Source organism: Entelurus aequoreus, linkage group LG07, assembly GCF_033978785.1.
Source record: "Entelurus aequoreus isolate RoL-2023_Sb linkage group LG07, RoL_Eaeq_v1.1, whole genome shotgun sequence".
In the NCBI taxonomy this organism is placed as follows: Eukaryota; Metazoa; Chordata; class Actinopteri; order Syngnathiformes; family Syngnathidae; genus Entelurus; species Entelurus aequoreus.
The window spans coordinates 7,270,790-7,287,472 of NC_084737.1; the positions used below are offsets into that span (position 1 = coordinate 7,270,790).

At 41.3% G+C, this 16,683-nt stretch overlaps 1 protein-coding gene across 2 annotated transcripts in view; it reads left to right on the forward strand.

Annotated features, from left to right (window-relative positions):
* dgkaa (diacylglycerol kinase, alpha a) overlaps positions 1-16,683 on the forward strand; it is a 99,479-nt gene that overhangs the window by 57,217 nt on the left and 25,579 nt on the right. For both annotated transcript variants that reach the window (XM_062052508.1, XM_062052509.1), the window contains exons 6-11: positions 909-1,038; positions 5,363-5,437; positions 5,512-5,561; positions 8,671-8,745; positions 8,856-8,972; positions 16,563-16,680. In XM_062052508.1, coding sequence (XP_061908492.1) covers positions 909-1,038; positions 5,363-5,437; positions 5,512-5,561; positions 8,671-8,745; positions 8,856-8,972; positions 16,563-16,680 — 565 coding nt within the window. The remainder of the gene's footprint in view (positions 1-908; positions 1,039-5,362; positions 5,438-5,511; positions 5,562-8,670; positions 8,746-8,855; positions 8,973-16,562; positions 16,681-16,683) is intronic.

The window sequence follows — 16,683 nt, forward strand, 5'->3', positions numbered from 1 at the left end:
GCACTTACAGATGTAGCGATGAATTGTAGTTACTGACAGTGGGTTTCTGAAGTGTTCCTGAGCCCATGTGGTGATATCCTTTACACACTGATGTGGCTTTTTGATGCAGTACCGCCTGAGGGATCGAAGGTCATAGACATTCAATGTTGGTTTTCGGCCTTGCCGTGATTTCTCCTGATTCTCTGAACCTTTTGATGATATTACGGAGCGTAGATGGTGAAATCCCTAAATTCCTTCCAATAGCTGGTTGAGAAAAGTTGTTCTTAAACTGTTGGACAATTTGCTCAGGCATTTGTTGACAAAGTGGTGACCCTCGCTCCATCCTTGTTTGTGAATGACTGAGCATTTCATGGAAGCTGCTTTTATACCCAATCATGGCACCCACCTGTTCCCAATTAGCCTGTTCACCTGTGGGATGTTCCAAATAAGTGTTTGATGAGCATTCCTCAACGTTCTCAGTCTTTTTTGCCACTTGTGCCAGCTTTTTTTTAAAACATGTTGCAGGCATCCAATTCCAATTGAGCTAATATTTGCAAAAAATTACGTTTTCCAGTTTGAACGTTAAGTATCTTGTCTTTGCAGTCTATTCAATTGAATATAAGTTGACAAGGATTTGCAAATCATTGTATTCTCTTTTTATTTACCATTTACACAACGTGACAACTTCCCTGCTTTTGGGTTTTGTACATCAACACTATGATTTTCCTGAGTTGCTGGACAGGATATGGTTAAAAAAAAAAAAAAGTGAAGAAATTGACCAACATAGCAAGAAAAAAACACATTTTATGCTTTTTAAAAAAAGTTAGATAACAGCCATTTTACATTGTAACTGTAGTATTCAGTGGAGTTGTCTCCTTAACGAAAGGTCCTTAAACGTCTCATTCGTGATGTTCTTGTGCGTTTTGCAGTGCATCAACGAAGAAGGCTTTCGTCTTTTCCTCAAGACTTACTTGGAAGTGGACGACTTTCCGGCAGATCTGTGCCAGCGGCTCTTTCGCTCTTTCCAGAACTCAGAACCCGCCCAGCTAGACTGTGCCAGTAAGAACACACACACTTGCATCGACGTAGCACACACACATTCATTCTCTCATCGCAGGATAGGATAAAATAGACTTTGTCCATCCCACAATGGTGTGGCTGCAGTGCGGGTACAAAAAGTACACAAAGAATAAGGCCAAAACTAATGGAAACAAGGGGACATAAAAGACAAGAGCACAGAGCTGAGGCAACCAGCGCCATTTCTACATACAGCTACAAAAGTCAAACCTAACAAAACCTAAGAAATAATACGTGAAGCTCGTCCATCCCGACGTTTAACGCCAGCTCCGCAGCCCTGTCTATTCCTCCGCGTCTCCTCCGGTCTCTCCACTCTGACTTTGTTGTGGCAGGGAGTCGGCAGCTGGTTTTCGGCCCAAAGGCTCCTCGGAGGCAGATCCAAAAGTTCACAAAAGAGCATCAAAAAGCAGTGCAGAAGTCCCAAAGGGTCTCGGTCCCAAAATGCCAAAAAAAAACATGAAAAGTAGAGGGAAACATCAAGAACACAAAGGAGGACACACAAGAGTACAGAGCTCCTGCAACCAGCAACCACAACAGTGGGGCCATCTTGATAAAAACAACAAATATTACATATATCGTAAATATATCATTGAAAAAAAAAATTTAATAAAAATATCCTAAATTATTATACATTTTCTAAAATAAAATGTGATTTTTTTTTTTATTTAAGTCATATTATTTGACATTAGGGATGTGAACAATTAAATTCACAATTAAATTTCACCCCAAAATACAGCCTGAAAGAACTTTAGATTAAACTGTTGTGCAACTAATTTGACATGCATTCCAGTAAAACCTTTGAAAATGTTCCTGGATGACATTCTGACAATACAATAGCATTTGTGTACAAATATTGGGGTCTTTTTTTAAGAACATTTTAAGTATGCGTGATCATGATTAAAACAAATTCCATAAAAAATCATTGTATTATTTCTATAGAGAACCTGTTAAAATTTCTATCCAATTTTAGTATACTAGAGCAGAGCTCCTTAACAGTGGGTCCTCAGAAGTGTTACAGGGGGGTCGTAAAACTTTTGGTTGATTAGAATGTATTTTAATACATTTTTCATATTTCCTCGCAACTTTTCCACAAATTTAAAATAATTTATATACACATGCTGATCCAACGCACTCTTGTGTAGTTTAGAAACGGCAGTGGCGGGGTCAGTCTACTCACTGTCCCTTGCTTTAAAAAACAAAACAAAAACATGAATAAATAATTATCTTTCTATATTCATGTTAGTATTTAATAGAGGGGAGCATTTTTGGGCACTTCACGATTCGATCCAGAATCGATTCTCGATTTAACACGATTCTTGTGTTAACTCGGTTCTTGCAATGTGTTATTTAGTATATTAATCGCAGTAAAACCTTATCAAAACAGGTTACAAATGACAAAACTTTCTTTTGGTTGACGTAAAACGTGCAGCGGGGAAGCATGGAAATTGTTTCTTTAAAAAAATAATTAGACCTAAAGTGGGCACGACTTAGGCCTAAAGTGGGCACGACTTAGACCTAAAGTGGGCTCGACTTAGACCTAAAGAGGGCACGACATAGACCTAAAGTGGGCACGACTTAGACCTAAAGTGGGCACGACTGAGACCTATAGTGGGCTCAACTTAGACCTAAAGTGGGCTCAACTTAGACCTAAAGTGGGCACGACTTAGACCTAAAGTGGGCTCAACTTAGACCTAAAGTGGGCACGACTTAGACCTAAAGTGGGCTCAACTTAGACCTAAAGTGGGCTCGACTTAGACCTAAAGAGGGCACGACATAGACCTAAAGTGGGCACGACTTAGACCTAAAGTGGGCACGAAATAGACCTAAAGTGGGCACGAAATAGACCTAAAGTGGGCACGACTTAGATCTGAAGTACTCACGACATAGACCTAAAGTGGGTGCGACTTAGACCTAAAGTGGGCTCGACTTAGACCTAAAGTGGGCTCGACTTAGACCTAAAGAGGGCACGACATAGACCTAAAGTGGGCACGACTTAGACCTAAAGTGGGCACGACTGAGACCTAAAGTGGGCTCAACTTAAACCTAAAGTGGGCACGACTTAGACCTAAAGTGGGCTCGACTTAGACCTAAAGTGGGCTCGACTTAGACCTAAAGTGGGTGCGACTTAGACCTAAAGTGGGCACGACATAGACCTAAAGTGGGCACGACTTAGATCTAAAGTACTCACGACATAGACCTAAAGTGGGTGCGACTTAGACCTAAAGTGGGCTCGACTTAGACCTAAAGTGGGCTCAACTTAGACCTAAAGTGGGTGCGACTTAGACCTAAAGTGGGCACGACATAGACCTAAAGTGGGCACGACTTAGACCTAAAGTGGGCTCGACTTAGACCTAAAGTGGGCACGACTTAGACCTAAAGTGGGCTCGACTTAGACCTAAAGTGGGCTCGACTTAGATCTAAAGTGGGCTCGTTGTAGACCTAAAGTGGGCTCGACTTAGGACTAAAGTGGGCACGACTGAGACCTAAAGTGGGCTCAACTTAGACCTAAAGTGGGCTCGACTTAGATCTAAAGTGGGCTCGTTGTAGACCTAAAGTGGGCTCGACTTAGATCTAAAGAGGGCACGACATAGACCTAAAGTGGGCACGACTTAGACCTAAAGTGGGTGCGACTTAGACCTAAAGTGGGCTCGACTTAGACCTAAAGTGGGCGCGACTTAGACCTAAAGTGGGCACGACATAGACCTAAAGTGGGCACGACTTAGATCTAAAGTACTCACGACATAGACCTAAAGTGGGTGCGACTTAGACCTAAAGTGGGCTCGACTTAGACCTAAAGTGGGCTCAACTTAGACCTAAAGTGGGTGCGACATAGACCTAAAGTGGGCACGACATAGACCTAAAGTGGGCACGACTTAGACCTAAACTGGGCTCGACTTAGACCTAAAGTGGGCACGACATAGACCTAAAGTGGGCTCGACTTAGACCTAAAGTGGGCTCGACTTAGACCTAAAGTGGGCACGACTTAGACCTAAAGTGGGCTCGACTTAGACCTAAATTGGGCTCGACTTAGATCTAAAGTGGGCTCGTTGTAGACCTAAAGTGGGCTCGACTTAGAACTAAAGTGGGCACGACTTAGACCTAAAGTGCCCATGTGACCAATAACTCCCTTATTCCAGCAGACACACCCTCACTCACTCATTGCTCCTAAAATCCCAAATTCTGCCTCCTATATTATACTTTTTAGGGCTGTGGATCTTTGGGCACCGCATAATTCGATTTGATTTGATTCTTGGGGGTATCGATTCGATTCAGAATCGATACTTGATGCAAAACGATTCTCAATTCAACATCCATACTTTTTAATAATATTGTGTGCCAGTGCTGTGATTAACTACATTCTTTCATAAAATAAACAGCTCTTCTACACTTTAAAATAAAACTGCTTTTGTTTAATCAAATTCTACTTAAACATTTAGTAAAGTCAAATACAAACAAGGCAACAAGAGAAGTATCACAAACTTGTCTTTTGTAAAGTAAACGTGTACAGCAGATATGATCTTCTACATCAGGGATGTCAAAGTGGTTTTCATTGAGGGCCACATGGCAGTTATGGCTGCACATCAGAGTGTAACAGTGAATAATGGATGAATTTTCCTCTGGATTTCATTATTAATTATATAAATTGTTTTAAGTAGACTGTCAATTTTACAGTAAAAACTTTGCATTTACAACATTTTACTGTAAAATATAGTGTTTTTTTTAATTTGTTACAACATTTTACGATACATATAAAAACAGTACCGCTGTTTTTTCTGGTGTGGGGGTACGGAGTTTTTACAACATGATATTGTTTATGGAAACACAGTACAAGTTTTTTTTTTTTATTCCGGCAACTTAGCGGCCAGTTTTTCGTACCGTAAAAACAAATGTACTGTCTTTCCATTGACAGTAATACAGCGTTAAAAACAACAACCGTAGATTTTAAATATAATTCACATTTTACAGTCAAAAACTGGCAGCTCAGTCAACAGAATTTTTACGTGAGAAAAATCTACTCCTAAGTGGGCCGTGATTTTACCAGTCCGGTCCACTTAGGAGTAGATTTTTCTCCATGTGGCCCTGATCTAAAATGAGTTTGACACCCCTCTTCTACAGTGTGCCTGTATATTAATGATCCTTTGTGGATTTTTCAAATGTTTTTATGTTTGATATGATTTGTGTTTGCCTGCTTCATTCTGTCTTGACGCTGCATTACAAATGTCTGCACGACTATTTTACCTTCGGGTACCATTAAAGAAACTTTGACCTTGACCTTGATGAAGCAAATGTTTGTGTGTTTATACAGAGGAGGTGTTTCTGAAGGATGTTTCCTGTTACTTCTCCCTGCTGGAGGACGGTCAGCCGCGGGACAAGTTGGAGTGTAAGTCCTTACTTTCCTTTTCGCTCCCAAAATAACGTCTTGGTGTCTATAACATTGTTTTCTTTTTTTTCCAGTCGCTTTCAAACTCTACGACCGAGACGGCAACGGCGTCCTGGACAGCTCGGTAAGACGTGGCTCAGCAGAGTCTAAGCCACACCTGGGCAAATTAAGGCCCGGGGGGCCGCATGGGGCCCGTTAAGCTTTTCAATCTGGCCCGCCGGACATTCCCAAATATTTTTTTTGGATCTTTTAAGATGGAAAGTGTAGCTGCCATTATGATGTGTAGTGATGTTTTCTAATGACCGGAAGTCTTGAACTATACTAAGTATTTCAATGGTTGGAATTTGCGCTTTTGCATGATATACTAGTTACTATGGTCATCTAATTAGTTACTATGGTCATCTACCGTAATTTCCGGACTATAAGCCGCACCTGACTATAAGCCGCACCAGCTAAATTTAGGGGAAAATACAGATTGCTCCATATACAAGCCGCACCCGACTATAAGCCGCAGGGTTTTGATGTGTAATTAGCGTAGTATATAGGGGTTCCTGCTACCACGGAGGGGATTGTTGGGACAGAGATGACTGTTTGGGAACGCAAAGCGTCCCATTTATTAACAATAAATCTTTCAATCATTCAATCAAGCTTTCACATCTTTGACATGGCGAACAGCATTCGTGCAGAGTACAAATAATACAACGGTGCAAAGTAATACAAAGTGCTCGCCTGTACGTTATCAAAATAACCAGCCTACCGGTATATGAAAAGTCAGTCTTTAATCATTGTGTCATCGTCTTCCTCCTGTGTACTAAAACCACCGAAATCCTCTTCGTCGGTGTCGGAGAAGAACAGGCCGTATATAAGCCGCACCCTTGTATAAGCCGCAGGGACCAGAACGAGGGGAAAAAGTAGCGGCTTATAGTCCGGAAATTACGGTAATTAGTTACTATGGTAATCTAAGTCACAGCAGCTCAGACCAGGCACCAAGCAGTGTGGGTGGAGAGCGTTTCCACAGACTGTTTCCAGGGCGGCCAGCCTGAAATGCGGGTGTAAGGGACAGACGCGGACTGAGATTTTTACAACAAAGTTCTAAAGCTTAGAGATATATTAGATTGTAGGTGGGGGGTTTTTTTTGTTTGTTTTTTCACGATCATATTTTCCTGCGTTTGTTGCATTTTTGTTGCGTTTCGCTTGATTGTAAATAGATATGTCCGATAATGGCTTTTTTGCCGATATTCTGATATTGTCAAACTCTTAATTACCGATTCCGATATCAACCAATACCGATATATACAGTCGTGGAATTAACACATTATTATGCCTAATTTTGTTGTGATGCCCCGCTGGATGCATTAAACAATGCAACAAGGTTTTTCCGAAATAAATCAACTCAAGTTATGGGAAAAAAATGCCAACATGGCACTGCCATATTTATTATTGAAGTCACAAAGTGCATTATTTTTTTTAACATGCCTCAAAACAGCAGCTTGGAATTTGGGACATGCATGAGGAGGTTGGGTTGAGGTGGGGGAGGTAGGGGGTAGCGGGGGGTGTATATTGTAGCGTCCCGGAAGAGTTAGTGCTGCAAGGGGTTCCGGGTATTTGTTCTGTTGTGTTTATGTTGTGCTACGGTGCGAAATGTGTTTGTCATTCTTGTTTGGTGTGGGTTCACAGTGTGGCGCATATTTGTAACAGTGTTAAAGTTGTTTATACGGCCACCCTCAGTGTGACCTGTATGGCTGTTGACCAAGTATGCATAACATTCACTTGTGTGTGTGAAAAGCTGTAGATATTATGTGACTGGGCCAGCACGCAAAGGCAGTGCCTTTAAAGTTTATTGGCGCCCTGTACTTCTCCCTACGTCCGTGTACCACTTCGTACAGCGGCGTTTTAAAAAGTCATACATTTTACTTTTTGAAACCGATACTTATCATTTTGAAACCGATACCGATAATTTCCGATATTATATTTTTAAGCATTTATTGGCCGATAACATTGGCAGTCCGATATTATCGGACATCCCTAATTTCAATGGTTGGAATTTACGGTTTTGCATGATTTACAAGTTACTATGGTCATCTAATTAGTTACTATGGTAATCTAAGTCACAGCAGCTCAGACCAGGCACCAAGCAGTGTGGGTGGGGAGCGTTTCCACAGAGTGCTTTAAAATGCTTTAAAATGTAATATCGGAAATTATCTGTAAAATGTATGACTTTTTAAAACGCTGCTGTGTACACGGACGTAGGGAGAAGTTCACAGCGCCAATGAACCTTAAAGGCACTGCCTTTGCGTGCTGGCCCAGTCACATAATATCTATGGATTTTCACACACATTTGAATGCACTTCATACTTGGTCAACAGCCATACAGGTCACACTGAGGGTGTGCCGTATAAACAACTTTAACACTGTTACAAATATGCGCCACACTGTGAACCCACACCAAACAAGAATGACAAACACATTTCGCACCGTAGCACAACATAAACACAACAGAACAAATACCCAGAACCCCTTGCAGCACTAACTCTTCCGGGACGCTACAATATACCAAAAAAAAACCTCCACCATACCTCAACCCCACCCACCTCAACCTCCTCATGCTCTCTCAGGGAGAGCATGTCCCAAATTCCAAGCTGCTGTTTTGAGGCATGTTAAAAAAAAATAATGCACTTTGTGACTTCAATAATAAATATGGCAGTGCCATGTTGGCATTTTTTTCCATAACTTGAGTTGATTTATTTTGGAAAACCTTGTTACATTGTTTAATGCATCTAGCGGGGCATCACAACAAAATTAGGCATAATAATGTGTTAATTCCACGACTGTATGTATCGGTATAGGTTGATATCGGAATCGGTAATTAAGAGTGGGACAATATCGGAATATCGGATTTTGGCAAGAAAGCCATTATCGGACATCTCTAATTCAGTGTTTTATCGTTCATAGTTAATATTGTAAATCCCACATTCTTTATTTTCATGTACATTCTGGGTGTCTCATTCAGTAAAAAAAATTTTTTTTAATTCCATTCTGTGTTTTAAGGCGGTCTGTCATAACGTTTTTAGCATTCAATCAGACATTATTGTGAGGCTTTGTATTAGTGTTACTAAAAATAGATATACCGGCCCCCAGACAAATTTGGCCCTCAAGTCCAAATAATTGCCCAGGCCTGGTCTAAGCGAAAGGAGCCCTGATTGCAACGTGTTCATTTGCTGTTCAAACGGCAGGAAGTGGACAGAATCATCGCCCAGATGATGCACGCCGCCGAGTACTTGGGATGGGACGTGTCCGAGCTCAGGCCGGTAAGTCCCTGTGCGCTGGAAAGCGCCTCGCAAACACAACACGACCCTGATCTTGAGCTGGGAAAGCTTTTTAGAGGTCAGACGATAACGCGGTGACGGCGTTCCCGCAGGTGCTGAAGGACATGATGAAGGCGATCGACGCTGACAGCAGCGATACGGTCTCTCTGGAGGAGTGGGTGGAGGGAGGCATGAACAACGTGCCCCTGCTGGTCCTGCTGGGCTTGAAGGTAAACGACATGAAAGCTTTTATTGCCTCTCTGGCCTTTGCCTCGTCTACAAGGCTGTTTTGTGCACACTCAGCACTACCGGGAGCGCTAATGTCGTGTTGCACTTTAGCACACGTACACAGAAAAAGACAGGGATTAAAAGCAGCATGGAGTTTGAAAGGAAAATGGAGCATCCAGAGTAAATATTTTCATTTTCACATTTTGGGTGATCTGAGCTTCCGGAAAAGAGTTATGACAGTTTGATGTTTAACAGTCAAAGCCAATCTTCGTCGCCGTACTCCGACAACATTTTCATCAAATCATGCGGGCGCCATTTTGATATTTAACATTTTCAAAACCAATAGAATGTATGCAAAACCCAAAACCAGTGAATTTGGCACATTGTGTAAATGGTAAATAAAAAGGGAATACAATGATTTGCAAATCCTTTTCAATTTATATTCAATTGAATAGACTGCAAAGACAAGATATTTAAAGTTCAAACTGGTAAACTTTGTTATTTTTTGCAATTATTAGCTCATTTGGAATTTGATGCCTGCAACATGTTTCAAACAAGCTGGCACTAGTGGCAAAAAAGACTGAGAAAGTCGAGGAATGCTCATCAAAGACTTATTTGGAACATCCCACAGGTGAACAGGCTAATTGGGAACAGGTGGGTGCCATGATTGGGTACAAAAGCAGCTTCCATGAAATGCTCAGTCATTCACAAACAGGGACGGGGCGAGGGTCACCACTTTGTCAACAAATGCCTGAGCAAATTGTCCAACAGTTTAAGAACAACATTTCTCAACCAGCTATTGCAAGGAATTTAGGGATTTCACCATCTACGCTCCGTAATATCATCAAAAGTTCAGAGAATCTGGAGAAATCACTGCACGTAAGCCATGATATTACACACCTTGGATCCCTCAGGCGGTACTGCATCAAAAAGCGACATTAGTGTGTAAACGATATCACCACATGGGCTTAGAAACACTTCAGAAAACCACTGTCAGTAACTACAGTCGGTCGCTTAATCTATAAGTGCAAGTTAAAAGTCTACTATGCAAGGCGAAAGCCATTTATCAACAACACCCCAAAACGCCGCCGGCTTCGCTGGGCCCGAGCTCATCTAAGATGGACTGATGCAAAGTGTAAAAGTGTTCTGTGGTCTGACGAGTCCACATTTCAAATAGTTTTTGGAAACTGTGGACGTCGTGTCCTCCGGACCAAAGAGGAAAACGTGTAAAATGCAGCATGTGTGATGGTATGGGGGTGTATTAGTGGCCAAGACATGGGTAACTTACACATCTGTGAAGGCACCATTAATGCTGAAAGGTACATACAGGTTTTGGAGCAACATATGTTGCCATCCAAGCAACATTATCATGGACGCCCCTGCTTATTTCAGCAAGACAATGCCAAGCCACGTGTTACAACAGCGTGGCTTCGCAGTAAAATAGTGCGGGTACTAGACTGGCCTGCCTGTAGTCCAGACCTGTCTCCCATTGAAAATGTGTGGCGCATTATGAAGCCTAAAATAGCACAACGGAGACCCCCGGACTGTTGAACAACTTAAGCTGTACATCAAGCAAGAATGGGAAATAATTCCACTTGAAAAATGTGTCTCCTCAGTTCCCAAATGTTTACTGAGTGTTGTTAAAAGGAAAGGCCATGTAACACAGTGGTAAAAATTACCCTGTGACAACTTTTTTGCAATGTGTTGCTGCCATTAAATTCTAAGTAATGATTATTTGCAAAAAAAAGAGGAGTTTCTCAGTGTGAACATGAAATATCTTGTCTTTGCAGTCTATTCAATTGAATATAAGTTGAAAAAGATTTGCAAATCATTGCATTCTCTTTTTATTTACCATTTACACAATGTGACAACTTGACTGATTTTGGGTTTTGTATGCTGACTGAATGTGTGTAACGTTTAAAAGTGTGTTGGTCCTTCACAACAATGCCAGGACTTCCCCCTCAGGCTATTTATTCACATTAATTCAGTTTCTGATTTTTGGAGGAAACAAAAACCAATTTTAGACTGTCCTCTCATTTGGATAAGAGCCCGATTAACAAATGGACAGCGACCTCTGTAATCTTGGAGATTAGAGCAGGATGCCATAACACTTTCTGCATCATCAGCAATGTGGTTAGGGGAGCGGCTCGTCAGCGGCGGGTGTGAAATGTGGGACAGTTCTGTTACAAAAGGTGTTTTGTACTGGAGTTACCAAACTGTACAGTGTGATTTACGAACTTAATTGGTTCTTGAACATGGTTCGTAAATCGAAAAGTTGGTATAATGAAACTAATTTTCTCCATAAGAAACAATGTACCGTATTTTCCGGACTATAAAGGTAAAAAGGCCGCACCCACAGAATTTTAGAAGAAACATTTTTTTCCCATATATTAGCCGCAACAGACTATTAGCCACAGATATGTCGTGAAATGAGTTATTTACACAAAAATATTTTGTAAATGTTTGTTTACATACCTTAATTGTTTCCAAACGATGCCTGTTATGCGGCAGTAAAACGGCTGATCAAACAAAACAGAAGTCATCATCATGGACCCACTAGCTGTGGAAGCTAGCTCTCCAATTAGCTAAACAGACTCAATAACTCCATGGTGACGTTTTGGTGAATTTAATGAGGAATCAACAAAACTGAAACGTTACAAAAACAATGCCATTGGAAGTTAAAAACCCTGACACAGACGTTTGTAAACGTGTTAGCGTATTAGCTAATGTTAACGACGCTAGCTTGATTACATTACGATGTGGGATCTGAGCCGAGGATGTCGTTGTGGCTTGTGCAGCCCTTTGAGACACTCGCGTTTTAGGGCTTTATAAATAAACATTGATTGATTGATTGATAGCACATACAAACATGCATAAATACACTCATGCATATATTCACATTTCATCAAACATATATTAACATTGTTCCCAGCACACTGACAAAGCTTAACCTATTGTTACTATAACAATCTACAAGGTTAATACTGTTCGCTACTCTTTCTTTCCCTCCATTTATCTGCTTTCTTTTGTTATTGAAGTTATCATTACATGTATGTATTGTTGCATTTGAAACAATTTTATTGTTGATAATAGAGGTAATTATTGTTATTATTCATTATCAATAGTGATATTTCTATTGGTATTTATATTGCTCCATTTGTAGTGTAATAATGCTCATTGTCATTTCTGTATTATTAATATTTACTTTACTAACTGCTTCTTTGCTATCACTTTTACCATCATATTTGTACATATTGTATAAATATATTGCTGGGTATTGTGGCCAAACAGCTACATTTTTGTTTCATCTGACCATAAAACTTTCCTCCAGAAGGTTTTATCTTTGTCCAGATGTCAGATGAAACAAAAATGGAGCTGTTTGGCCACAATACCCAGCAATATGTTTGGAGGAGAAAAGGGGAGGCCTTTAATCCCAGGAACACCACACCTACCGTCAAGCATGGTGGTGGTAGTATTATGCTCTGGGCCTGTTTTGTTACCAATGGAACTGCTGCTTTAAATGGGACAATGAAAAAGGAGGATTACCTCCAAATTCTTCAGGACAAGCTAAAATCATCAGCCCGGAGGTTGGGTCTTGGGCGCGGTTGGGTGTTCTAACAGGACAATGACCCCAAACACACGTCAAAAGTGGTAAAGGAATGGCTAAATCTTTATGTTGAATAAAGATCGTACTATTGGTTGTATTTTGTGCAAAGAATGTTACCACAGAGTTGAGAAGGAGCAAAGATCTTCAATAGTACTGAAATCGTAGCCGCTAGCAAACAAGAGTATGACCATAATAGAATTGCTTGTCAATGAAATTAATTACATTTAAAAATGTCATACTTGAATAACATAAAGTTGAAATAAATGATGAAGATGAAGATTGCAAAAGCCAACAGGGGTAACAGTTAGGAACACAGTCCAGATTGTGTAGGGGGGTTAGGGTACATATAAATACATAAAAAATACATATAAAACAATCACTGTAAACATGATCATTTAAGGGAAGAATGTAGTAGAAAATATCAATACAAAGTGTCAAGACAGAATAAACTCTCTGCTGCTGCAGCAACAGAGATACAGTCTACAGATATATAGATATCTAATGTATTCATACATTGTTTATGTAGGATATACGCATGTATATATATAACCTAATCATATTGTTTCTTCAATTTAAAAATAGCTGACCGTTTTCCCCCCCTTGTCTGGGATTATATTCCCAGTTTTGACCTCGGACGTCTGGTCACTTACAGCATATAAGAATATTCTATTACTGTTCAAGGCCTACTGAAATTAATTGTTTTTATTTAAACGGGGATAGCAGATCCATTCTATGTGTCATACTTGATTATTTCGCGATATTGCCATATTTTTGCTGAAAGGATTTAGTATAGAACAACGACGATAAAGTTCGCAGCTTTTGGTCGCTGATAAAAAAAAAAAGCCTTGCCTATACCGGAAGTAGCGTGACGTCACAGGAGGAAGGATTCCTCACAATTCCCCGTTGTTTACAATGGAGCGAGAGAGATTCGGACCGAGAAAGCGACGATTACCCCATTAATTTGAGCGAGGATGAAAGATTTGTGGATGAGGAACGTTAGAGTGAAGAACTAGAGAGGCAGTGCAGGGTGTATCTTTTTTCGCTCTGACCGTAACTTAGGTACAAGGTCTCATTGGATTCCACACACTCTCCTTTTTCTATTGTGGATCACGGATTTGTATTTTAAACCACCTCGGATACTATATCCTCTTGAAAATGAGAGTCGAGAACGCAAAATGGACATTCACAGTGACTTGTATCTCCACGACAATACATCGGCGAAACACTTTAGCTACGGAGCTAACGTGATAGCATCTGGCTCAAATGCAGATGGAAACAAAATAAATAAATCCCTGACTGGAAGGATAGACAGAAGATCAACAATACTATTAAACCATGGACATGTAACTACACGGTTAATAATTCTCAGCCTGGCAAAGCTTAACAATGCTGTTGCTAACGACGCTGAAGCTAACTTAGCAACCGGACCTCACAGAGCTATGATAAAAACATTAGCGCTCCACCTACGCCAGCCAGCCCTCATCTGCTCATCAACACCCGTGCTCACCTGCGTTCCAGCGATCGACGGCGCGACGAAGGACTTCACCCGATCACAGATGCGGTTGGCGGCTAGCACTGGCTAAGCGTCTGCTATCCAAGTAAGTACTCCTAGTTGTGTTGCTACAGCCAGCCGCTAATACACCGATCCCACCTACAACTTTCTTCTTTGCAATCTCCATTGTTCATTAAACAAATTGCAAAAGATTCACCAACACAGATGTCCAGAATACTGTGGAATTGTTCGATGAAAACAGAGCAGTTTGTATGGTGACACATTGGGTACGAATACTTCCGTTGCCGTCGTGACGTCACGCGCATACGTCATCATACATAGACGTTTCCAACCGGAAGTTTAGCGGGAAATTTAAAATTGCACTTTATAAGTTAACCCGGCCGTATTGGCATGTGTTGCAATGTTAAGATTTCATCATTGATATATAAACTATCAGACTGCGTGGTCGGTTGTAGTGGCTTTCAGTAGGCCTTTAAGCGAAGTATGAATAATAAAACATGTGTCCTTTATCATAGCTACACGTATGACAAAAAAGCGTGTGAAAATCAGCGGTATTCAGTGAGGTCAAATGAATTAAATGCGCTGACAGTTCATTGCTCCTGCCAAATGAATTGCACTGAGTGGAGCGGATCACTACTCCAAGATGGCGGCCCCGCGTCTCGTCAGGGCCAGTAGGCAGTAGCGCTCCATGCTGCGTACCCTTAGAACAGGGGTGGGCAATTAATTTTTACCGGGGGCCGCATGAGCTACCCGAGCACTGCTGGAGGGCCACATCGACAATATTTCAATTAAATTTTGCTCAATATTATTTTTGATATATACCGTAAGATAAATAATAATAATAATAATAATAATAGTAATACTTCAACATAGTGTGTGTAACAGCATTCCATGACTAATATATATAAATTAACATTAATAATAAATGACAGTAAAATAAGCACACGTATGACTGAGGAGTCATAGTGTAACTTTGTGTGGTGTTTGAGTTGTCCGACTTTTTGTGTGGCCTTAAACGCACCAGTGGTTTAGTGCTATGCGTGTTGGTGACAGATGACAAGTTGGTTTTGGCCTGGTTTGTACGGCAGAAAATGACTAGTTTTTCGAGATAGAATTGTTTTACTCATGTTTTTGGTGTGGTTATGTCCGAATATAAACAGTTTTGTTCAATAAAGTGATCGATATAATTCCTGTCCTCGAAGCATCTCGATAGACGTTACAATAATTGAACGGTGTTCAATTGAACGGTGTTGACGAACACCGTTAGGGCCGCTTGTTGTCACTGTCACTCAAAGTTGCATTGCAAAATTCCATAGAATAAATATGTTTATTTTGTTTAGAATTCAGATGGGATTTGATTTGGTGCTCGGCATATACTTGCTGCGCGCAGCGGACGCTTGAGCAGTGCGCAATTGCGCAGGCACGCACCTTAGGTGAGGGGACGTTGCTTTGCAGTCCATGTCTTGTTGAAAACACGCCATTCTTCATCAACTTTTCTCTTTTAAGCGTCTCGGGTGTAAACCGTGCATCACTTGTCGCTGCATGTGCACCTTCACTCGCAGGTTACACACGGACACACGCCCATAAATAATACTTTTCAAAATAAAAGCAGCACAGTTGTATTGCGCGCAGGACATAGATGTTTTTTCAACTTTATTTTGTAATTGCAGTTGTTCACATTCACTCACAATCACGCATACGTCCACACGGAAGTAATACAAATAACGCTTTTCAAAACAAAAGCAGCACCGTTGTATTGCACACTCGACATAGATACTTTTTAAAATTTATTTTGTCATTTATAATTGGCCTCACGCGGGCCGGACAGGGACGCACAAAGGGCCGGATGCGGCCCGCGGGCCGCAGAATGCCCAGGGCTGCCTTAGAAGATGTCTATGTTTGGCGCAACCGAAAACTTTGCCAACCGAAAAGTTCGCAAATCGAGGGGTTCATAAATTGAGGTTCCACTCTATTATTAACATCAAGTGTAAAAATCTCCCGCCAACTGGAGTTCATAAAAACCACATCAGTAGGTTGCCTACAGCCACAGTTAGTTCCTTCACAATGATTCCTTTCTGAAGGGTGGTGTGGTGTGCGAGCCTCAAAGTTTCGTGCAGTTTTGTTGGGACGGCGTGGCGCGGTTGGGAGAGTGGCCGTGCCAGCAACCTGAGGGTTCCTGGTTCAATCCCCACCTTCTACCAACCTCGTTGTGTCCTTGAGGAAGACACTTCACCCTTGCTTGAGGGGTGGTGGTTAGGGCCTTGCATGGCAGCTCCCGCCATCAGTGTGTGAATGTGTGTGTGAATGTGGAAATAGTGTCAAAGCGCTTTGAGTACCTTGAAGGTAGAAAAGCGCGATACAAGTATAACCCATTCACCATTTGTTACCATCATATTGTTGACGTGAGGGTTGTTGAAGTTCCGAGGTGTGTGGAGGCCTAAAAAGGGTTAACTTGTGCTTGTCACGGTCTAGATGACCCAGACGGACGGTCAGCACTTGTGGAGGATGAAGCATTTCAACAAGCCCGCCTACTGCAACGTGTGCCAGAGCATGCTGCTGGGCCTCAGGAAGCAAGGCCTGTGCTGCACCTGTG